Raw genomic sequence first — 27,333 nt, 5'->3', positions numbered from 1 at the left:
AGAAAGATTAGATAGATAAGGCTACTTTTAAGTGGGTCATCCTCGATATATATATATATATATATATATATATATATATATATATATATATATATATATATAATTCGATTTTCGTTTTTTTCTGCCGGTCGGACCCGTGGAAATGCGGGTTAATAAAGGCAGAAGTACCAAAATATTTTATTTTCAGTATTAATTATTTCTGTAAGAATGTTTTAGTAGATAAACATATTTACTGAAAAAAATCTTATGTAGATAAATTTTTATTAAAAGATGAGTTTACATATATTCTTATTTATTATATCTAACGAAATATTTTACTATCAATATTAATTATTTCTGTAAAAAACACCTTACGGATATTCTTATGTTTGGATCTATATATCTATATCTTCAGTGGTGGTCTTTAAATTAAGTAACACCGTTTACTTCCAAGGAGTTTCAAAACCGGAAGGCGTTTTGGTCGGTAAATGCACAATTTCGCCTGGACGAAGCTCTTTCGTTGTCCATTGGATATCTTGATGTAAAATGCAGGAATAAAATGCCACATTCACTTTCAGTTTGAAAACTCCGTACAATAACAGCAAACCTTGAGCATTTGTTACCGTCATAAGTAAATTGAGTTAAGCGACTCAAGTGTAAGAATTTTCGGTGCTTCTACAGAATCCAGCTATTAAAAAAGACTAAATAACGAAAAATCTGTATGATGTACCTGTGATAGAAAGAAAATATTCTACACCAAAAATCACGCAAATTGATCAAATAGTTTTATTTTTAAATGAGAAAATAAAAATGTTATGGCTAAACTGTGAGCGACAATCTCGCGGCATCATCTTGAAAACAGACCTAACGAACAAGGAAGGTAGTTCAAACCAAAATTTTAGAAAGGCATACTTAACAAGGGTGTAACTGGAGAAATTCAAAATTACTTAAAAAGTATATTTATAAAAATAAAATGATTTGATAAATTTACGTGAATTTTGGTATACGATATTTTCTTTCCGTAATGTGTATGTACATCATAGACATTTTCCTTTGTTCTTATTTTTTCGTGGGAGGAGGGAAGTTCTGGATGAGTGATGAGTTTTTAATTATGTTTTGTTTTACTTTCCTGTATTTAATATTTAGCTATTAGCAATAACTACAATTAATCGATGACGTTCAACATATGCAAATTAAGATCCAACTAAATCTGTACAAAAACATATCATACAATATTATTGTACTCTTTTGATCAAACTGAAATGTACTTTATATATTATATACTGTATATATTTTTTATAATGTTGTTTCAGAATTTATGCGGTTGTAGGGAGGGATCATCTGATAAACCTTCAGTAGAATTTGAGAACAAACAAATATGATTTGCAGTTTTATATATAAATTAACTGCAGAAAGAAAATGACCTGTTCGTCTTTATTGAAGGAAGATGTCCGTTTACGGATTGCCAAACTGTTGTCAAATGTACAAATGCACGAATAGAGCCACATAAAGCTGAAATTTGTAGTGGGCGAAATCTGGAAATAAAACCAAAATGAGAATGCAATTTGGATTAAAAAATGTGTGAATAATAATTTCTAAAGTCTAAAAACTTTGTGAACTTTGGCCCTTCGTTGCATCAACGCGGATGACCATCGAAAGAATGGATTATCATTAAGAATGGATTATCATAAAGAATTGATTATCCTGTTATTTTACTCACTTGAGCAAAGTTCGTTCTTGCAGACAAAACCTTCATCGCAATCCGAGCATTGTTCGCCACGGGTGAACATTTTCTTCAGATCCTTTTTCACCCTGAATTAAAAAAAAAATAAAACAAAACCGTAAAGTACTGACAAAAATAAATATAAAATAGATATACAAGTTAAATTCCTGGATATATTTTTTTACTATTGACTTGAAAGTTAGTGCCATGACTGAAAATGGGTTCTAATATACAAATTAAAAGGAAAACATTATTTCATTTAGAAAACGATGTATTGATTATGTTATAAATAGCACCATGAATACATATAATATATTTTAGAAATAAAAAATTCCTATACATTCGAGATAAAATGTACACATTGTGTGAACTGCCTCCAACCATACAAACGTACATTAAACTTTTGGCAATAATACATCATCGAAAAAATAGAATTGTAATAATTTTTACAAACATTTCTAAGAGGGTTTCAACAACTCTTGGAGAGAAGTTAATGGTTATAAATAAAGTTTATCCTTTATTTATTCAGTGCAATTATGCATTAAGTAGTTCTGTTATATATATATATATATATATATATATATATATATATATATATATAACTTAGCAAGAAATAATTTGGCGCCTTGTTTATTGGACAGTAGGCTTTAATGGGTTAAAAGTAATTGATGTGATCAACATCAAATACAATTTCGATGAAACATCTTTTAGTAAAAATATCTTTAAATCTTCTCCGTCTGATTCTCATTTTGTTATTTTAAAATATTGGATCACTTATGATCATTTATGCACTGATATTCTTGAGAAAAAGGGTTGGAACCGCAATTAGTCCTCTCATCCACCGATATATGTAATGATATATAATGTACAAGTTTTTTTTTATTAATAGTAATAAGAAATCAAGTTTTAATAATTATCGTGTTCTGGTATCACATAACACGATGGTTGGGCGCGGTTTGTGGATTTAGCATGCGATGCGTTGATTCTGTCATGACTGTAAACGTATTTCCACTTATGAACAAAGCTAAAATGAGAATATTTTATGACGAATCAAATAGTTCGACACACCAGACAACATTGCTACGAAATAAGTCGTGGATTCAAAGTATTGCCAAACAAGAACAGAAGTCACTCATACGACTGCACGCCTTTGTTTGTGTGCATCCATGAAATTATATATATATATATATATATATATATATATATATATATATATAATTATGTTAGCAAAGAACGTATGTTTAACAAAACAACTATTATTAAGATAGGAAAAGCTCAACACAATTAAGAGGAGCAAACACTAATATGAAATAAAAGATGAGCAATAAAAGGTATCACTTTATCATATAATCAGAATAATAAGGAAAAGTTTAGGGGAAATTTAAGAAATATCCTCTTTTAACTACTTAGCAGCTATTTTCACCGTTAAAAATCAAATCTAATTTGTTTCATAGGTCCAAATCATCTACATATCAAGTTTTAAGTCCGTAGAGCAAAAATTGATAGAGTAGTTTAGTATAGATTGTTCCTCACACAAACAGATAAAGTTACTTTATATATATATATAGATGGAGGAAGTGAGGAAGTATGGCTGTGGAAATCTTTTTACCCGAATACGATGTTCATCATGTTAAAAATATACCATTTGTTGTAAAAATCTAATGGATAAACATCTGAAGAAGTTGATGGGGACAGGATATTTTTACGAAAATATGAATCGTAAAATTGCCAACCTATAAATGAAACAGCTGTAATTGAAAAATCCAGGAAATAAACGAAGGTTATAAAAAAGGAAACGTGAGTCTTTGAATTTTCAACAAAATTTTGCACTATATATATATATATAACTTGGACTATTTCAGCAACACAACAGCTTCGTTTGGATAGATGTTAAACACGTCTTTTGAGAAGAGTACCTAATCTCTCATGGCGAAATAGCTCAACGTCAGTTTGCAAGAGACGTGTTCAGTGTGCCACAAATGAACTTGTTTCATTATTTGTACTGTGGAGGCACCCATCATCTCACAATCGATTACATAAGTTAATTTTTCCAGATAGGATACAACGAGATACATTCATCTCCAAGGAAGATGTTTTGGGTGCTATGACAGATAGGTAATACTGAAGAGGCGTAGTGAGTTCTATCTCGGCTGAGGCTATAGGATGATGATAATGATGTATCTTTTTAAATTCAATTATCTTTCTGTCGAACTAGATAATCTTCACGTAATTTCGAGCAAAACCCTTTATCATCCAACGCGGATTAAATAAAGGGTTTTATTCGAAATTTCGTGAGGATTCCCGAGTCCGAGGGAAGGATTACCGACTTTGACAAGCGACAGCTAAAGTATGTCAGAAATGTGACTGACCGAGATGTTTGTGAAAATAACACTCACAACGAGAACAGTAGTCGAACAATCTAAATAATACGAATTATAATGACAATTCATCGTCGTTACTTACTCTCTAATGTAAATACTGAGTCATTATTTTTTTACCAAAATTTTACAAATTTTTCCTTCGTACTTGCAGCAAAAGCTTAACATATCCAGGTACTCTACTAGGATATTGTTACTGGTATAAACTTGTGAATTTCAGTTTATTGCATATTTAAATGTGACTTTGGCTAAAGAAGGAAGAAGCAAAGCAAACTAAAATAGTAAACGGATGTTGTGAATGGCCACCGGAAGAATTGAAGGGTGAAATGAGGAAATAAAACTAAAATTAACTCAACAAATGAAGAGCGTGCCATTTCCGGTGGAAAGTGCTGAAGGCAGACGACATTTCCGCATTGAAGATAGAGAAAGAGATTGGGTCGTTCATCTGCATAGACTCATTATGATTCAGATGTGGCTATTTTATATATATATATATATATATATATATATATATATATATATATATATATATATATATATACTAGAAGATGTACTCAGATGTACCCAGCGTTGCTCAGTCGTAAAATACGTATAAATATATTTTAATTCAGGCAAAAAACTGAGGCGAGTATCATGTTTTTTTTTTCTAAACAATTCACTTCTTGGAAGTAAAAAAAAAAAAAAGAAAACTCGATTTGAGATCGGAAACAAAACCTAAAGATTGTAAGTTAAGTATAATAACTATTAGGACTGCTTAACATGGTCTTTAAAAAGTGCTTTCAACCCTACTTATTTTAACATCATAATCCGTCACGTGAAACATTCACGCATGCGCATTTTTGAAACAGTCAGCAAGCAGACATAAATCCGACAATCGCTAGGTACCAAATGTTCAATTTTAACCCCCTTAGAATCCCCCTTTTCAGATGAAAACCGATTAAAAAGTTTTTCACATGTCTGATACTCTAGCCTGTAGATCAAATATCCGTTGAGTATATAAGTTGAGAAGTGTCCTCACACACATTCATACTTATATATATATATATATATATAGAGAGAGAGAGAGAGAGAGAGAGAGAAAGAGAGAGAGAGAGAGAAAGAGAGAGAGAGAGATTTATAATTGAGAGAGATACAACTAATCTTTAAGCAAAAAAAAACTTCTCAAGATAGTAAAAGCTCTACGCGGTTAATGGCGTAATTAATATAAAGAAAGAAGAGATGTTACATTAAACTTTATTACAGAATCAGATCAATAAAACAAATGAAAAACGAATCTCATTGCCCATCGCATTTCGAAGCCTATTTTTTCTCATCATATGTGGAGAAAGAGCCAAGTTTATATAACAACAAAAAAAGCTGGCTTAAAGACGTTAAATTAGAAATACAGCGACAGGAAGGATATTCAAAGAGTAGTTTGAAAGAGGATAGGAAGGATAATAGAGAAATACGAAAAATATATATAATAAGTAGTGTAAAATATAAAATTAAGAATTATATAAAAATAAGAAGGGTAAGTATTTTAAAAAAGATAAGTTTAGCTTTATCACTTTTATCTTTTCCTATATATATATATATATATATATATATATATATATATATATATATATAATTTTTATATGTATATATATATTATTTGTTTGATAATATATATATATATATATATTTGTATAATATATATATAATTTATATATATATTATTTGTTTGACATAAGCATTAAAATGTCACTACACATTCATGAACACGTTTCGGTCAGCCAGTTACAAGTAACTAGAGATCTCTTCAGGCGATATTGCTTTACAAATATTTAGTCCGTATGTATATATGTATATATATATATGTATATTTATATATATATATGTATATTTATATATATATATATATATATATATATATATATATATATATATATACGGAGTTAATCTTCTATTTGAATCTACTGATCCAAAGAAAGTGGGTTATCTCTATTGTGCTAGAAGACTACCCATACCTGAGGGTATCCTCTTCTTCTACAAGGCCAACATTCACCCATGCATCTGGGCTGGTGCATCTACCACTAGCCTTTCCCTCTTGGATAGGGTCCAAAAAAGAGTTTTAAATCTAACAGGTCCAACTTTGACAATTAAGTTCCAACCGCTGTCCCTTCGCCGCAATGTTACATTACTGTGCCTGTTTTACAAATATGTTAATGTCATCTGCTCTGATTCTGATGAACTCTTTGCATACATGCTCTGTTGAGGTACATATCCCTTACAACGCCTTCACTGTTGAGATCCCCAAATATCAGAAAGCTTTCTATTCTAATAATTTTTCCCTTCGAACAGCTAGACTTTGGAATTCTCTTCCTGCTACATGCTTCCCTGACTGTACTGAGATGCAAAAAATTAAATGTAATGTAAACCAATATCTTGGCAATCTTTTTAATGCATGGTCACAAATAGTAATCTCTTGCATCCAAGTAGCGATTTTGGTTTCTACTGGATGTCGAATCCCAGTACTAAAGAAGGAATTTTATTTTTTTAAAATATATTATGAAACAATCGTACGCTCATAGTCATATATATTATTTCTCCATAGAATTATTTTTCCTTTTGCTTTTCCCACCGTTGTCCGTAAACATTATATTTTTATTCATACGGAAACTGAGACATGCCCTTGCGAATATAATTTTTTTCTAAACAATTCACTTCTTGTAAGTAAAAAAAAAAATGGTCAAGCTAAGATCGAAACCAAAACATAAAGATATTGATTCAAATTCAATGACCATCTTGAAACGATCTTTAAAAAGTGTTTCAAACTTACTTATTCTTAACATAAGGAATCTGTTACGTGAACTATTCACGCATGTGAATTCGTGAAACAGTTGTCAAACAGATGCACAATCCAATAACCCCACGTACTATTTACATTTTTTTTTACCTCTTGGCAGCTCTTTTTTCATATGAAAACCAATGAAAAAATTTCCACATGTCTTATATACCAAATTTCACGCTTAGAGATTAAAAAAATCCGTTGAGCATATATGGTTAGAATTATTTTCATACACACACATTCTCACATATTGCTATGCAAATATGAGTATCATTTGAAGAGAGACTTCCATATAACATTTTTTATCTTTACCTTAGCAGCCCTTTTTCTGGATGAAAACCGATTAAAAAGTTTTCTACACGTCTGATTATCTTATATAGCAAATTTCAAGCGTAGAGATAAAAAATTCGTTGAACATATATGGTTAGAAGTGTCTTCACACACACATTTTCACTTTTATATATATATATATATATATATATATAGTCATCGACATAAAGACCTATTTCATTGTATCACAACCTTACAGTGCCGCTAGATTAACACCTCCCCCAAGCCGAGGATTGAACCCAGAACCATTGCGTTGACAGTCAGCAGTTCTACTGATCGACCCACGGTAGGGGCGGCCGTCAATTATCGCCAAATGTCTATTTAAACAAACATTTGTCCACGACTTTTACAGTGCTCTAACCGCTTGTTTATAAACAACCAGTGAGCGTCGCATTCTTCGGCCAATTAAGTAGTGGGGGATATTATTTACGATAGTGCTCTACCTAAAGATGGGGGCTTAAAATATTTGTAGTCATCGACATACAATCTTATTTCGTTGTATCACAACTCATCAGTACCGCTAGACTAGTACTAGGAGGGACAAAAACGATTTATAATTTTGAATAAAAAATCAGTTTCAAAGGGAAAACAAACAAAATCCAATTGATTGTACGATCGTTTTAGAAACTATGTTTATTTTATTTAAATTGACAATAAATATTGACAATGAATATTGACAATAAATATTGAAAATGAATATTTATAATAAATATTGACAATGAATATTGACAATAAATATTGACAATAAATATTGACAATAAATATTGACAATGAATATTGACAATGAATATTGACAATAAATATTGACAATAAATATTGACAATGAATATTGACAATAAATATTGACAATAAATATTGGCATTGAATATTGACAATAAATATTGACAGTAAATATTGACAATAAATATTGTCCTTTAATAATAAAGTCTCCTCATCAGCAAAATAGGGGGAGGGAACAGTTAAAGACACCAAAGTAAAACTAGCATTCTAGTCGTGTGTCAGGTAGATATTCCTAGAAATATTTAAAAATAAAAATAAAATTAAAATAAAATAAAATAAAAACTAAGTTATTAAGTTTATGCTGATAAATAAATAAATTATAATAGAGTAAAATAGAAAATTATGATTAAGGTTTAAAGAAAAACAAGAAAGAATTTATATATATATATATATATATATATGTATATATATACCTTTTTATCTCTATTATAAAATCTGTTTCAATTTGAGTATTTTTGTCTTCTAGTTAGAATAATTATATATATATATATATATATATATATATATATATATATATATATATATATATATATATATATATACGAGTTTGATTTGAAGAGAGAATGATGGACGAACGGACAAAGCTTCTTATAGGAATAGGAAGATGTATCTAAAAGTATAAAAATAGTTATCGCACCTGTGTGCAAAATAAAGAACGAAAGAAAGAAAGAAAAAGAAAAAATCCAGGTGTGAGGAAAAAAGATGGTGCGCTGATAGGTTTTGGGTTACGATAATCAAAGCGAAATCTGATCGGATTTTTACGTTGGAATTTTGTAAACACAGATGCACATCGGCCGTAAATATTTAGTAGAGGGTTTTTAAATGTACACATATTTTAACAAATCTTCCCCCTACACTCTCTTTCTCTATTTCTCTCTCTCTCTCTCTCTCTCTCTCTCTCTCTCTCTCTCTCTCTCTCTCTATTTCTCTATTTCTCTCTCTCCCAGAACATATAAAAGTCGATATTTCGAATGTGAATGTTAAAAGTTAATGAAAAAATAAATATCGAAAAAATGGTATTTTATTCGTAGATAAATTATTTAAAAAATGTCATTGTTGCTCTTTGGATTTGTGCACAACTGGCCAACCGGTAGATGATCTGCAACAATAAGAGAAACCCGGGTTTCATCAAATGGAAATGGAATCCTGCCGTCTTTTCTAGGGCGACAATTATATCGTTCCACCGTGTAATGTAAAGAGGCAAATACTGGTTTCTAAAAAAACACTTGCAGACCTACAGAATTGGTTATTTTTAGACAGAAAATTTTTTATTATCATCCAACTTTTACGTCAGTTGAAATGAACATTTCACATTTCAACTTGCTGTTATATATCTGTACGCGTTATTCATCAGCCTAAACAAAGATTTTACTCGTGTATAATCACTATTTCCTTATAACATTCAGTGTTATGTGACCAGTAGTTTACCTGTTAAATATTCACACACATAAATTTACTTTTTTATTTGTATGGATTCAGGAATTAAAATATTGATACGTATTTATGACAGAGAAACACCGGGCAGCCTGCTAATATATATATATATATATATATATATATATATATATATATATATATATATATATATATATATAATTATTTACTATAATAATTATTAAATGCCTACATACACTAGTGTTTCATTCTTTCGGGAATCATAAGTGCAGAGTGTCGCGATAACACCGGTCAGTAGATTCGAACCCGGCAACTAGCGATATCTAACACCATTAGCATGGACTAAATCCATTCGGCCACCGTTAACCGCGAGAAATATTGTTGAAATTTAAACATTTATTTTATAAATGCTCTTTAACGTCTGTCAGAGTGATCGAATCATTATATGATAATCTATGCATAAGAGCTAAATTGACCGATTTTATTTCAACTGAAAGTGCTCAGCAATAAGCAACAAGTTTCCTAAATGCGCTGACAATTATATACTATAATAATTATTAACGAATTTATAGGGGTATGAAACGCGGAAGGATTTCTTTTGCTTGATTGTCACAAATATAGTTCCATAATAATATATTCACCCTAAACAACGCACAGTGCCACTTTGATGTAAGGGCTAATATCTGGGATATAATTTGTAGGGATACTATGTAGGAAGTTAAGCAACAAGATGACTGTCTATATATATATATATATATATATATATATATATATATATATATATATATATTTGTTCTTATGATTTTTAAAGATTTCCATTCTCTTTTACACACATTTATTCTTTGTAATCCAAGAAAAAAATCTCCAACTGTTTGTTTCGAGGAACATAACTTTGTCCGATGAGTTAGTAGATAAATTTCCATCATTCATAAACAATATTACGCTATGAAATTATAAGTATAAATAGCCTTTCCGAGAATGTAACTTATAATAATAATAATAATAATAATAATAATAATAATAAGAAGAAGAAGAAGAAGAAGAAGAAGAATAAATCCATTAGTTGCATTGGTTTTATAACCACTACTCTCACCCACCGCCTTAACATGCATCTTTTAAACTCAAGCTGTATTTACCAACATTTAAAAAATTAGACCAGCTCTCCTCTGATTTAAGATAACTTTTTGTTAACAACACAAAAATAATACATTTTAAAACTAAATCATCCGAAAAAGAATTTCTAATTTATATTTTTTCTAGATACCGATGTTTTCTCGACCACGGGTTATGCATAACACAGAGCCGATATGAAAACGTGCATATATATATATATATATATATATATATATATATATATATATATATATATATATATATATATATATATATATATATATATATAAACAAAAACTTCATGACAGCATTGAGGATTTGATTTCATTCGTTGTTTATTCGTTTTTTTTTTGTTTTTCTGGTGTGTGTTGGTCGGTAATAAGTTGAAGATGACATTCTTGTGGGTGTTGGGTTTTGACCTAATTCACAGTCAACCCTTGACCTTAGTCCGCATTTTCTGAAGAGTCCTTATCAAGAAGCCGATAAAATAATATATACACGTATATATATATAACGGAAAATCATATACACATGTACATATAACGTGTATATATATATATGTATGTATATGTATGTGTATATATATATGTGTGTGTGTGTGTATTAATATAGAAACCTCTATATATTGATAAAGTATGAAATTACTTCATATTTGCCTGTACGTTATTTTCCCCCGCAACCATGTTTTGTTGGTGCAATAAATCAATTATTTATTGACTTCAAAAATGTAATACAAGAAAATAAAAAGAAAATTAAAAAATACTTATGATCAAATTTATTTAATTACGAAATTAAACTATGCAATAATAATTAAATTTAATTTTTCAACTCCTTTTTAAAAAATAATTAGGAAGAAATACAAACGACTTGTGAAACAAATATGAAAGTTAATTCATTTCCTGAAAACGAAAAAAGTACCTACAGATATTATATATTTTACATGAAAAGAGAACACATTAATATCAGAATAAATTTTGGCGCCCAAAAAGTCGTTCGTTTTAATGATATCACTTCCGTCTTAATAACTCTTCAAATAAAATAAAATAGGAGGTTTTACTTTTGAAACCATTTTTGCAAATAAAAAAGAACAAAGAAAAATAGCTGTAAAAGTAATAAATATTTGAAACTTAGTTCTGAATAGATAAAAGTCTTAAGCGTAATTGTCTTTTGCTGGGAAAGACGATTTGTTATGCTGAGAGATATAGCCGTTTCGTTACAGTTCTAGCCTATCTCGGGCCCTCACGCCGTTCGGCATCGTCGAAAAGGAACAAACAAAAATAAATAAACCCGACTTGTTTTTTCTTTCATTTTTCACACAAACCGCTTATTACTGTTTTTTCTCCCCATCTCAACATTAGCTTAAAATGGCTCGCAGTGCAACTGCCGGCCAACTGTTCTCTCAATTGACTTGCGTTTTTCTCTCTGTTTCACTACACGCTGGCCGTAAACAGCCATTTCTCGTCTTCTATTTTTCACGTCTATCTCCTTCGGAATGATTTTGCTTCCCCCCGATCACGTGGTATCTTATTTTCTTTTTCCTTCAGACGCAAGTCCGAGCACACTTGTTAATTTACATCCGCGCACAAACGTCGCTCCTGCTGCTAATGCAATCGTTTTCCATTCGCCTGCTGCTGATAGTTTCATAAGCGCTCATATGCGCTCTGCTACAGAGTAACTCTGTGTGTAAGAGACAGTTCATCTGTGCACCAAATTTGTGCATGATGCTATCTTTTTGACCATACCGGAATACCAGACTAACCTGAAGCTATGAAGTGGTAGAAAGAACTATATATAATTGCAATCTGTTTCTGCGAAAAGTTCAACAGAAAGTCAATAAACTAAGCCGGTAATTAACATTGCTAGCCTTTCTCTACTCTATCGTAATTTCTATGGAAAGCGCTCGACTGAACTCTCTCATATAAAACATTTGCAGCTTATATCTCTACCATGACAGACAACGAACTTTCCCTTCTTTCTCCAACATGCCTAGTGACAGACGGGATTTCTATAAACAGAGTTTTTTAAGAGCTTTTCGTTTATGGGATACATTATTACAGGACTGCGTTCCATGTTTAAAAAGGATGTGTCCTCTATAGTATCAGACCTGACAGAATGGTTAATTGTAGGTATAGACCGTTTCATACCCCCGAAAAAATTCCAGCAAAAACCTAACAGCCAGCCGTGGTTCTCTCCGGAAAGTGCTGCTGCCATTGCGCATAGAAATCACTTTTTCCATTGCTTCCAACTTAATAGATGTACTGAGACTAAAGCCACTTTCAGAACTGCCAGCAACCACTGTAAAAAAGTAATAAATAACGAGTAGAGAGTTGTATATCAAATCCAAAGTAGCTGAGCGGCGGCTTGGTTCCCACCAGTTTTGGCAAATAGCAAACAGAATCCTGAACAGAAGCGTGTGCTCTATCCCAACTCTCATAAATGGACGTGAGGTAATCTCGTCAGCATCAGACAAAGCCAAACTCTTTGCCAAGAACTTTCTGTACGTGATGTTGCCAAGCTAATCAAAAACCTTGATTCCAGTAAGGCAACCGGCCCTGACGGTATTCCAATTATAGTACTCAAAAGACTTCAACCAGAACTTGCGCCCAGCCTTACAAAACTGTTTAAACGTTGTCTTAAGGAGAATTGCTTCCCGTCACCCTGGAAAATCTCATCAGTATACCTCGCATTTAAGAATTCAGGTGATCGCTCATCTCCCTCACAGTACAGGCCAATAAGTCTCCTGTGCGTCATGAGTAAGTTGCTGGAATCTGTGTTAAATACAGAAGTAATCAACCATCTTAGCAAAAATAACCTTCTTAGTGACACGCAATATGTGTTTCTGTTCTGCTAGATCAACAGCAGATGTGCTTACAGTTATATCTCATAGGATTAGCGAATCTCTCGACGGAGGCTACCTTTCTAGAGTAATTACTCTTGACATATCAAAGGCCTTTGATAGAGTATGGCATAAAGGTTTACTTCACAAGATCTCCAGCTACGGTATAGCTGCAATTGTCTTCTCAATTATTAAATAATTTCTCTCTGATAGGTTCATAAATGTAGTGGTTGATGGACAGAAATCAGAAGCTCTTAGCATTAATGCTGGAGTCCCTCAGGGGTCCATCCTGGGCCCAACTCTTTTCCTGACCTATATTAATGATCTTCCAAATCACACCCTGACATCACTCGTACACATCTATGCTGATGACACTACTATCTATGGTAGCACATCTAAGACCGTAAACGACCAAGTTCTCTCTGATTCTCTCTCCTCTGATCTTAAGCAAGTGCTACGATGGGGAAAGAGGTGGCTGGTTACTTTTAATTCATCTAAAACCAAGCTTTTATCATTACATCATCAACGCTCTGATCCCCATCTGGCATCAATTGAAATGAATGGCTCTCGTCTTGGGGAGGCCTCATGTTTTGACAAGCTTCTGGGGTTAACCTTTACTCCTGATCTTAAATGGAACACATACATTAAATCCGTTGCCAAGGCCTCTGAAAAAATGATGGGATCCTTCTATCGATCCAGTAGATATTTCACTGCTGATGTAATTCTCTTTCTGTATAAGAACCAGGTACGTCCAAGGATGGAGTACTGTTGCCACATCTCGGCAGGAGCTGCTAGAAAGGACTTATCCTGCCTTGATAGAGTTCAAAATAGATTTCGTAGCCTTGTGGGGAATACCCTTTTCTCTTTCCTGCAACCTCTTTCTCACAGAAGAGATGTTGCGAGTTTGTCTCTGCTTTATCGTTATTTTCATGGCAAGTGCTCGGCTGAGCTCCATTCTATGGCCCCCCCTCGCCAAACTTTCACAAGAAACACCCGTCTAGTAGAAAACACTATCATTAGTTTCCCCCACTCTTTATCTGTGCCTAAACCTAAGCGTAGATTCTATGAGCAAAGCTTCTTTCTTAGAACTGCACGCCTGTGGAATTGTCTTCCGTTTTTCTGCTTTCCAGCTGACTACAGTATGGCTGTTTTCAAGTCTAACGTAAACAAGTTTTGATGAGCCGTTCCATATAAGTTAACAAATTTACCGAATCTCCATTACTAATGATTACTATATTGTCCAATTTTTACTGTACACTCTTTAACCCTTATCCTAGAGTGGCCTCTTGGCCTTGATAAGTGGTGATGTCTATGTAAAAAAAGACTACAACGTGTTCATCTTAAATTACGATGTAAACTGATAGTGATCTGAAGTTTTTCTTGTAAGAAATTAAATTGGATTTATTCCACTCCTCATAATATTATTTATACAATTTTCATTTTTTTCGAATGGCTTTCGCTTTTGATAAATGTTTACTTATGTATTTGTTTTAGAGCATATCAGCCATTCTCAGAGTTGATGCTAAATCTTGTCATTTTGGTAAACGCTTTTATGCTTCAAATTATTTATATCTTCAAATATTTATTTATGATGTTTGGCTTCGATTTTTTGTTTTACGGCATATCAATCCTTTACCGGTTCAATCGTTTTGGTCAAAGTTTTTATGCTTCAATTTTTTAATATTTTCTCATATATATTCATATTGTTTAGCTTGGTTATTTTGTAGAGGAAAATTCTTTTCTTTTTTTTTTTTTGTTTTGCAGAACATGGTTGAGTTTTGCACAGGGAAAACAAAAAACAATAACATCAATGTGTAGTGCATTTTAGCCGATATCTTCAGACAACCTGATCTGGTAGCACTAGCTACAGGAAAGGAAAAAGAAAGAAAATGCTCCACCATAAAGGCGATGTGACTCTCTATGAAAAAGATTGCATGCTCATTTGGTAATAAAATGTCGTAGTTGTGCTTGAACAATTAATGAGTGAACGAAACATCCGTGAATAAAATACCCCACATACCTCACTACATCGACATTTGACACGTAAATTAAATCATAAGATTTCCAGCTTTTAAAAAAGACAATAACATTACTGTGTACAATAGAAGCACATTTATATATAGTTGCATCATTTGTGTGTGAGGTTAAATATTTACAATTTAGAATATCGTTTATGGTTACACTAGCAGGGTGGCGGCATTTGGCTTCGCCCGGTCGTAAAATACGCTTACATATGATGTTTTACTTTGTCCAGATTTCGTATATATTATTATATGATATCGAAAATCAAAAGTTAAAAAAAAAACGTATATAGGTGCCATCAGCTAGAATCGAAACCGAGAGCTAAACTGTAGCATTCATAGCTGGTAACGTTACCACTGTACCAATGTTACATATGATCTGATTAAAAATAAACTAAGATTAATGTACAAAATGTATAACTATTTTTTCAATTTTTACCCCTTTTTGACTCCTTAAAATCTATTTTAACCGGCTAAAGACCCATAAAAGAACGGCCCATAAAAAATCCAATAATTTGAGGCCAATAGTTTCGGAAGTGATAGAGCTTGGAAATATGGAATCAGACAGACAGACAGACAGACAGACAGACATAGTGAGTTTTAAAAATAATTAAATTTTGGTTTCGGGGTTGTTTGATTGGATCTGGTGTTATTAGATCAGGCTGTCTGAAGATATTGCTCCTGGCCTAAAATGCATCAAATGTCGACGTTATTATTTTTTTCTTTTGCCTATTCAAAAGTCAATCATGTTCCGTAAAAATAAAAAAATCCTCTACAAAACAACCAAACCGAACACGATGAATAAATTTTTTAACATATAAAAACTTGAACTATAAAAAATATTTTTTCGGAAATTACTGGATTTGGCGTTAAATAACCCCCAAAAAGGGTTGATGTGCCGAAAAACATAACAAAGTTGTATTATTCGGATTATTATTCTCATCTAGGACGTTATCCTCACAGTATTACGGTCGATATAACCCCCGACCCTCTTCATGTGTGTCTCATTGATTTTTCCCTGTTGATTGTCGTATGTTAGTGATACTATGCAGTTCTAGGTGTTCCGTCACCCTCAGCGTTGCATTCTTCCTTTAAGAATGTGTTAGTTTATTGCAGAATGTGTGTGACGCCCTTACAACGGAATATTGTGTAGTCATTTTTTGCAGGCCAACGCATGCTTCTTATATGGCACATGCTCTTCAATACCACTTTTCGATCCTTGTGTCACATTAATGAATTTAACCTACTCTTGGACGAATATTCTAAACTATCTATTCTATTCTTAGTGATAATTATATATCTGTCGTGTTCGCTGACTAATTGAAGTTATTAGGCTGTCTGTAGAGAATACAATGAATTATGGCTGTCTCAAAGTCTGTTTCCCGGGTAGAACAAACTCGTTAGCTATGGAACTATCATTATCGTGAGACGAGTGATGGTATGTTAGTGTATATTTATATATTTATTCATTTATTTCTGAGGAAGCTTTTGGCAAAGCCTGTCAACTTGAATTAGTTTTCCCAAATTATATTTTTGTCTGCCATTTTGTCGTTAGAATAGAGGTGGTAAAATTCTTAAATGCGCTTATGTTATCTGGCAGTTCTTTTTATAGACTATTAAATACATCGTCCTGTGTTTTTATAGATAGAAATCATGTTACTTAATTCACGTGTCATGTGCCGCAATAGTCAAATATGCCAAGTATTTTGTTATTGCTTCAATCGGTTGGTAATTGTCCACCCAGCACCCGGGCGCCATTTTGTTTTATGAGCATCGCTCGTAAAAGTTAGTGATTATAAAGAATACAACTTTTCTGTCTAAAAATAACCAACTCTATAGGTCTGCAAGTGTTCTTTTAAAAACCGCTATTAGCCTCTTTATATTACAGGGTGGAACAATATAATCGTCACTCTAGAAAAGATGACACGATTCCATTTCCGTTTGATAAAAAACGTGTTTTTGTTGTTGTTGCAGTCCATCTACTAGTTTGCCAGTTATGTACAGATCCAAAGAGAGATAAGAACCTTCTATCATGTCTGAAAGTGGTACAATATTCAACGGGCGATATCGGAAATGCACCGCTGTACAACTCCTGCTCTCTATCGATGAAAGGTATGCAAAGATGACTATTGCTAACACCCTCAAAATGCAAATCAAAACGGTTCAATGCTTGAGGGCACAGTTCAACGAAGTTTTCGGCCACGGTTATGGTCTTTGGTGTGGTTTCAAGTGAGGGTCATATCATGCCACTCCATATTTTCTGCTTGAAAGTCAACACCAAAATGTACCTGGATGTGATGAAGAGTGTGTAATCCCCTAATGAAATCAGGTGGCCGCTAGCAGTCCAAAGAGACCCATACTTGGCTTCAGAAGAAGTGCTACCACTTTGTACCTTTCTTTCACTGACCCCTCTCCTCCCCCGCGCTCAACCCGCTGGACTACTTCGTTTGGTCATACATCGAGGACATCACCAAAATCACTTCCCAAAACACCAAAGCTAGCCTAATCGTCGCCATCCGCTGAGTATTCGCAGAGCCCCCGTTGGCGCTTGTGGAAAAGGCATGCTCCCAGTTCCGGACCCTATCAATGCGGTGATTGAGTCTAAAGATGGCTACATTGACGAGATGTCAGCTCAAGTTACCTGAACTGAATTTTTCAATAACAGTTTTAAAATAAAGCCGTAGTGTTGTTTCCTTTAGCACGACAAATTTATATTTCCACCCTCTATTAGCCTATATTACATTATTTTCAATGGAATAGAGAATAGACATAAGACCTTAGGTTTTATTTCTTTAGTCTATCAATTCTAGTTTTCTTTATTTTATCGTTTAGTCCATCGTAATATTTCTGATAAAGGGGGGAGGGAGGATAAATACCCTTTTTTATCTTAAAGTAATATTTTTTTAGTTCCTTACATAAAATGACTTTATCTTTGTTTGGAGCGAGTTCTATATAAAAAAAAACTGATGTGGTAAAAACCTCTGTCAAGGCAGTAAAAAAGTGCTCTGAGCAGCATCTCTACGGATATGGTAACAGTACTCTATCGTTGATGATGGAGAGAGAGAGATAGGGGGAGATAGATAGATAGATAGATAGAGAGAGAGAGAGAGAGAGAGAGAGGCTTCTTTTTAAATATGGTAATGGAGACCAGCCACTTTTTCCAATTACACTGCGTGCTACATGTCAGAGGACAGATTAAAAAGATCTTGATCAGTAATGCTCTTCAAGGTGCTACCATAGATGGATGCTTCATCTGGATTTATATCAACGAATAGTTTTCAAATGTGGTTTGGAAAATCAGGAAGAGAGTTTAGCTCGAAACGCATCATTGATCAACACCGAGCTTGATACTACATACTTTATACTTTTGACTCTTAATGAGTATTAGAAAGAATTTGAAGGTTGAAATATTATGATTTCGAAATCTAGTAAAAGTTTCCTCTTTTCTTCACAATTAACTCTTTCTTAAGAAAGAGACCTTGGTAGTCTTTCATTACTGTGTCCACATTTTCTTTGGTAGGTGAGCCAATTGTCTCTTATTTTTTTAATTTTTTTTTTAATTACATTTTCACCCCAAACAAGGCATATTGCCACTTTGGTGTAGGGGGCTACTATCAGGGGCAGCAACTACTGGGACACTATGTTGGGATTTGGGCAGCAAGATGTCGGTTCACGTTTCACTTGAACTTCTGAATGTCAGTACAGTTGGGGAAGCAGGAACTTGGAATGGAATTCCAGAGTCTAGCGGTTCTGGGGAAGAAACTACTGGAGTAGAAAGATCTTTTACATCTAGGGATCTCTACTGTGTGGGGGTGGGATTATATTTGTGTCTTTGGTAGGTGAGCCAATTGTCTCTTATATTTGTGTCTCTCTCCACACCGTTCGCAGCAAAGCCTCATCAAGCTACAACCAACAAAAATAAATTATATCCTTTCTATGTTTACGTAGATACGAGGTTCTTTCAATAAGTTTTTAGACTTTTTTACAGATATTTAAAATTCTCGTAGACACTTAAAAACGAAGTACGTTATTGCTATACATCCTTTGAGATGACTTACAAGTTTTTATGATTTACAGGTTCAAATGAACAGTTACAGCAGTAATTTAAATACACCCCACTAAAGCCTGATTATCACAGCTGATTAATTTCAAAAATGAAATCCGGACGCGAGGACACTTTAGAATAATGATATGCAATAAAATTTTGTTTTAAACTTAGCAAAAATGCCACATAAATATATGGAATACGTCAGACTGCTTTTGGACCATTGAGCATCAGTTTTTGAGAGGCATAAGAGATTCAAGAAATGCAGAGAGTTTTTGAGGGATGATGAGAGACATGGGAGGTATAAAGAAGTCATAAGACCAGAGTTAATTGGCCAATAAAGAAGTTCATGTATAAGGACAGTCGTGTGTCTATAGAGACAGGAAGTGCACAGTTTGATGTCAGTGTGGGAACTGTGAACGCAAATATTCACGAGGAACTGAAGATGTGGAAGATTTTCGCGAATGCATCTGTCCACAAATCTATCCTTGTCACAAACTATTTGATTAAGAAAGCTCGTTACCGTCGCTATATTATAAACCTTGCTTCCTGTAACTTTCGGTTATTAACCACGCCCAAGAAACCCTTAGGGGCAATCGTTATAAGACAACTGAGTAGATGAAAGAGGCTGTGACGACGGCCATGGGGTCTTCCAAAAGTTGTTGGAACGGTATAACAAGTGCATTGCAGCCAGAGGAGATTACTTCGAAGGAGACTAGTTTCATTAGTGTACCATCAATAAAAGTGTCCATACGAAAATAGTCTGGAAACTTATTGAAGGAACCTCGTACTTTACTTTCACGAACTGACAAAGGATTTTATTGAATTTGACAGAATATGGCAACATTTTTTACTCGGTCTTGCATTTATGATATTGGCATATTTCTTGGTAAATTGTGGTGTCAGGTCAGCATAAGTTTCATTTCTAACAGCCAATTTTGCACTTAATTATACATTAAAATAAAACAAATGGCGTTTTTATTGTAGACAAAGGAGAAATGGATTAAGATAATTATAAAACGACATCAAATATTTTTAGTTGGTTGGTTGGTTGTTTTTGTTTTACGGCATATCAACCTTTTTCAGGTTATTTAATGCCGAATCTAGTGATTTTGAGGAACGATTTTTTAATGGAGTATATTTGTTTTTTAAGTCGGATTCTATTTAACCCATCGTTGGGACCCTAACAGGTACTACCACTCCAGGTCAGAGTGGACCTGGGAGCAATGGCAATTAAAGGGTGACTCCACACTCCCCAAGTCCCGCAAGCTGGAGCATCACCATCGGATATAATTTTAGGTCATATCCAGGACCAAAAATTTTTACATCTTACACATTTCAAATGTTGGTTCGTAATCTGACCATTTCTATATATGAACTAATGCGTCACCGCATATCAAGTTCGAAAACCAATCGAGGATAAGCTTTAACGAGATTGTCAGTTGGCGATTTTGAGAGGATTTGAAACGATGGTAAATGGTCAGCGTTTGATCTTAAAATGGCAGGATTCCGCCGCTACATACAGTTTAATATTATGCACATTAGATATGGCAAGAAGTATTTAAACTAAACCTTATATAAAAAAAAGAAAAACGAAATCACAAATCACGCGAAACACAAAAACAACCACCGCTTTTCCGACAACAAAATATTTTGCACTCATCTTTATCGCTAAATGATTTTAACATTTCGAGTGATAAAACGTCTCTGACAACCTTCATGAGGTTTAATTTCATGGATACAAAAACGATGGCGATCAATACGCATAAATATACTTCCCCCAGCACGTACTAGTTCCATTAGTTGATTCAGGTTCTTGCTCATCACGTCAACAATATATGTGGTCTTTTGACATGATTTGTGTTAGTATCACCTTTCAACATACTAACGCTAGCATCATCGTACTGATAATAATAATACTAGAATTTACAATAAACATCTAATTAATGACAATGAAATTTATCCAAACGGATGGACTCCACCACTACATTAAGTTTAATATCATATGCCATAAGGCATGAGAGGCCAACTCAAGCTTATATTGTAAAAACGGAAATTCTAATCATGTGAAACGAGAAAAGGCGCGTGCGTTATTTCTCCAGTTTTTGATTGTCAAGAATTTCAAGTAGAAAGTCTTGAGTCATCGAATAATCAGAACTGACCAAATAATTTTACATTAAAATTCATGAAAGGAAATTATAATACAGACGATACATATATAAACACACACACACACACACACACACACACACACACACATATATATATATATATATATACGTTTGAATTTACAGAAGCATCTATATATCTTTATGTATATATTAAATAAATTGAAATTTCCTCTTCAAAAACGCATGTATATAATGTATACACATAATTTATACATATAATATATATATATAATATATATATATAATATATATATATATATATATGTGTGTGTGTGTTTGTGAGTATGATAAGCATATATAGAGTCAATAGGGCCTTCTGTCTCAAGAAGTACTTAAAAAAATCTCAAGTGGTTGGAACTCAAAATACTTTAAATTAAAAACATACTGCTATGACGAAAACGGTGCGCAAAAATAACAACAGATTTTATAATTGAATTTATGAGCGTAAAACTGTTTCTCGCAATAAATGCCATTCATAGTTCATAAAACGTTCTAAATCTGTTCCCAATCTAATTTAATATTGTTTAAAATCAGATTAAAATCATAGATGAAAACCATTTTAATTAAGGGTTTATTATAAATCGATTTCCCTTTTAATATTAGAAAGAAACCAATAGAAGTGAAACTATAACAACGGTTTGAATATTCAACAAATGCAATCTGTATAATGGATAATGAAAAATATCAATCTATCTCTACTATTCTATAAAAAAGTCACTTTGTGTTTGTGTGTGAGGTCTTTCCTCATAGATTTCGAAACGTCTGAGCCTTTTCTTTTTCAAATTTCACACAAAGCTAATTTATATGTCTGGCAGTGTTCTTAGATATGTTTTATACATAAATATCGAAAATCGAAAAAATTCGATCTCAAAAACAGCTTTTCTCTTTCATAGATAACAACGAATAATTATTACAGGGGGACTATTTTATGTTACATCGGTAAGAGAGATAATAAAAGTTAACAAAGCATTTCATCTTAAAAACAGCTTTATTATAATCTAGAGATTTAGCTTAGTAATAGAACATTCGACTGCAGATCGAATGAGCCTTGTTGGAGCCCGGATGTACCTTACCATTTTATTTTAATGTTTTCTTATTAATGAGTTCAATTTATGGTAAAAGAAAAGGTACCATTTAAAAATCACCACAAATCATTTCTTCGTTTGCATATTCTAAAACTAAACATTAATCAGAAGTGACATTTCCAGAGCATTCATCGTCAAGCCTTAATATCAGCTGACGTGATATTGTAAACAAACACAGACAAAATTTGATGAACTACATTATCAATATTATTTTTGTGTTTTTTAAATTTTTCTGTGATCAAGTCTATCGGCAAATTATTCCTCGTAATATATATAATAATCAATAGAGGATTTGTTCTATAATAATACATACTCAATTTGCATGAATTAAAATATCATATTTAAGCGTATTGCACGACCGGGAAACGACGAGCTGTCAGCTAGTAAGTTACTTACAGTAGAATAAATTTGGATTTCATATCAAATTTTAACGTTTTTTTATACGCAAATAATATATGAAAAAAATTAAACTTGTATCGCATTTAAACATTGACAGAATGAACGGACAGAACAACAAAGATTCAAAAAAGTCCGAGAGACAAAATCAGAACGATAGCATTCGGGAAATTTTTATATGTTCATTAAATAGACAACTTTACTACTAACTATTTTTATTATCCCGCCTTTCATTATAAAACATCAAATTAATTTTTATTATAAAAAGTTTAAATAAATTGACCCTGAGAAACTGAAATGATTTTTTATATGAAAAAATTAAAATGATTTTTACTGTGAAAAATTTTAATGATTTTTACTGTGAAAAATTTTAATGATTTTTACTATAGAAATTAAAATAATTTTTATTATGAAAAATTATGAAAAATTAAAATAATTTTTCATAATAGAAATTAAAATGACTTTTACTATAAAAAATTAAAATGTTTTACTATGAGAAACTGAAATTCCTTTTATGAAGAAAAATAAGAACGATATTTCTATGAAAAAGTGTAATGATTTTTAATATGAAAAATTAAAATGATTTTTCCTAAAAAAAACTAAAATTATTTTTCCTATAAAACCCTAAAATGATTCTTTTATCAAAAAACAAAAATGATTTTTCATATGAAAAATAAAAAACTATTTACTAGAAAACTATTTCTTACTATAAAAAATTTGAATGATTTTTTATATGAAAAATTAAAATTCTTTTTACTGTGACAAATGAAAATTAATTTTCCTGTGACAAATGAAAATCATATTAACTATGAAAAATTGAAATCATTTTTACTATGAAAAATTGAAATGATCTTTAGTATGGAAAATAAGATGGTTTTTACTAGGAAAATTAAAATAATTTTATTATGAAAAATTAAAATAATTTTATTATGAGAAATTAAAATAATTTTGCTATGGAAAATGAAAATAATTTTTACTATAAAAAATTAAAATCATTTTTACTATGAAAAACTGAAATAATTTTTACTATGAAAAATTGTAATCATTTTTACTATGGACAATTAAAATAAGTTTACTATGAAAAATTAAAATAATTCTTATTATAAAAAATGAAAATAATTTTTACTATAAAAAATTAAAATATATTTTACTATGAACAATTAAAATAATTTTTATTATGAAGAATTTGAATCATTTTACTAGGAACAATTAAAATAAGTTTACCATGAAAAATTGAAATCATTTTTACTATGAAAAAATAATTTTTATTATAGAAAATGAAAATCATTTTCACTATGAAAAATTGAAATGATTTTTACTATGAAAAAGTAAAATGATTTTTACTATGAAAAACTAAAATGATTTTTACTATGAAAAATTAAAACAATTTTTTATGAAAAATTGAAATCATTTTTACTATGAAAAATTAAAATAATTTTAGTTATGAAAAATATAAATAATTTTGCTATGACAAATTATTAATCGGTTTTCATTCGGAAAAATGCTGTTTAAGAGTAAAAAATTAAAAAAAGTAATACATGGGGTCATCGGCCATTTATGTTTGTTAAATATTTCACAATTGTGCATGAGAAGATCATTCACATTACGTTAAGAATAAGTAGATTTGAAAACACATTTTACAGAACTGTCATACTGGCCTAATGGTTATCGTACTTGACTCACTGCCTTAAAGTTTTCGTTCCAATCTCATCTCGAGTAATTTTTTATTTACAAAAAGTGAACATAATACTCGCGTACATATGTCTCGGTTTTTTTCGTTTTTTAGTTTATTTTTCAAAGGAATTTAACATCAAGTTAATTACTTACAGTGTTTATGTTTATAATAAATAAGAAATCTGCAATTATTAAGATATAATACTTATGCATATTTTTCGACCAGGCAACGCCAGGCGGCCTGCTAGTACACACAAACACACACACACACACATACACACACACACACATATATATATATATATACATATATATAAGGAAAAAAGAAACTCAACAATAAAAAATGTATTATAATGCATATAAATTTGATCATGCATTTAATAAGGAAGTTACATCATCAGTAATAAAGAATATAGATACTATTTATACATAGGTATTTCGAAGACAAAAGCTTCTCCTCAAAAGTGGATTCATGTGATTTTTCTTTTTTTTCTTTTCTATCTTTACATGTTGAGATTTTTTTATCCCGATTTAAAAGAACTTTTTAAATAGAGACTATTTTAAAAGTTAGTTTAATTCTCATTGGTTTGCCCATTTATATATATATATATATATATATATATATATATATATATGTATATATACAATTTTGTATGCAAAATCCGATCCTGCATTTTGCTAATTCCTACCCTCTGATGAGAAGGGAAGTATTTCATCGAAACTCCGCGGATTAAGGACTATCCACTTATTAAGTGTTTCCTTTTCAGATTAAATATGTTTTTAGCTCTTTTTCAAAATGTTTTTAACATGTTTTATTAACTATTTGCTCTTATATATATATATATATATATATATATATATATATATATATATATATATATATATAAGATCCAAATATTGTTTTTCACGTAAAATAGCTCATCTAGCTTGTTAAACTTTAGATCCATTTCGTTATGCAGAAACAAACGGTTATTAATATGCCAATACTGCCTCTATTCGTGCATACACTTTTCAGTAAAATTAGAAATGGTTTGCTTAGATAGAAAAAGTGCATAAAAATATAATGCTAGAAAAAACTTCAGAGTACATCGTGTGTTTGTTACGGCATTATATTGCCATACATTTTTCTATCTAAGCAAAGGATTTCTATTTTTTCTGAAGAGTATATGCACGAAAAGAGACGATATTGACATGATAATAAACCGAATGTTTCTACACGAAACGGACCTATAATAATGTACTAGAACTGTAGTATGCTGCATTAGCTATTTTTTTATGAAAAATAGATACTTGAATCTTGGAATGTAACTATGCGGCTATTCTTTTATATATGTTTTTAGATGTATGGAGCTTCTAAACCAAGTTGATTGGTGTAGACAAATTGAAAAATCATATTTTACCAAAACAATACACACACAAACACACACACATATATACACACTCACACAAACACATGTGTATATATATATATATATATATATATATATATACACATATATATAAAGAGAGAGGGAGAGTAATAAAATACTATTTCCATTATTTTCATCATATATATATATATATATATATATATATATATACATATATATATATATATATACATATATGTTGAAAACAATGGAAATATATATATATATATATATATATATATGTTGAAAACAATGGAAATATATATATATATATATATTAAGTTTGTTTTTGAAATATCGTTAATTTCAATGTATACCGTTTTCGTTTAACGGGGTTAGATTGTTATATTCAAAACCGGTCACCGTTAATTGTGAGTATCTATTTAATAGGTGCAGAGCATATATAGTGTAAAATTTCTTTTTTTTTAACCTTCATTTATTTCCAATTTAGTAAACACATGAAGGTTATAAAAATAAAATTTTGCACTATATATATACACACACACACACACACACACACATATATATATATATATATATATATATATATATATGTATTATTTTAAATAATAATTGAAAAATATTTTACAAACCTACGCAATTATTTGAACACTTTTCAATAAATGAGACCTTTTCATAAACTGCAAAACTTTTAATAAAATAGGAAATTTATTATTCTGAAATATTCGGAAATATGCGAATCTATTGATTATAAACTATTTCAATTTTTTTTTATGATGAAAGGGGGTTAACAAAGATATTTGTCTAAACAATAGTTTCATTTGAAAGCAATTAAATCTCCTTGTAACGTGGCTGCTATGCTCGAACCGTGTTCGTTTCAGTTCAGAAACTTCTCAGACCACCATTCCGCCAGGCACCGTCGAAAAGGAACAAAAATAATAAAAATAAATAAATCCTAATCGACTTTTTATTATTTTTTTTTTAACAAAAGTCGTTTTTGCCGTTTTTCCTGCGGAGACACTTTTCCATCCCACCAAGTCGCGTTTTCTTTCTGCTCTATTACGCACATGTTATACAGCTATTTTTTTTCAACCGCAATTTTTCTTCTCCCCTCCCACACGTGATCTCCTTTCTTTCCTTTATTTACCTTTATTAGCTCGCGCACATTTCATAATTTGCATATGTGATTTTCTTTCGACTGCTGCTGCTAATATTCCCGCAAACCAGC

The 27,333-nt window shown here is 31.4% G+C and overlaps 1 protein-coding gene across 4 annotated transcripts in view; it reads right to left on the bottom strand.

Annotated features, from left to right (window-relative positions):
- Positions 1 to 27,333, bottom strand: part of LOC145254557 (peptidase inhibitor 16-like) — a 398,175-nt gene that overhangs the window by 58,683 nt on the left and 312,159 nt on the right. For all 4 annotated transcript variants that reach the window (XM_080113089.1, XM_080113088.1, XM_080113087.1 and 1 more), the window contains exon 4: positions 1,700 to 1,791. In XM_080113089.1, the coding sequence (XP_079969215.1) occupies positions 1,700 to 1,791 (92 nt within the window). The remainder of the gene's footprint in view (positions 1 to 1,699; positions 1,792 to 27,333) is intronic.

Source organism: Euprymna scolopes, chromosome 30 (genome assembly GCF_053919585.1).
Source record: "Euprymna scolopes isolate OS-2025 chromosome 30, ASM5391958v1, whole genome shotgun sequence".
NCBI lineage: Eukaryota > Metazoa > Mollusca > Cephalopoda > Sepiida > Sepiolidae > Euprymna > Euprymna scolopes.
The sequence above is the reverse complement of the archived record's forward strand: the minus strand, read 5'-3'. Positions and strand labels throughout refer to the sequence as shown.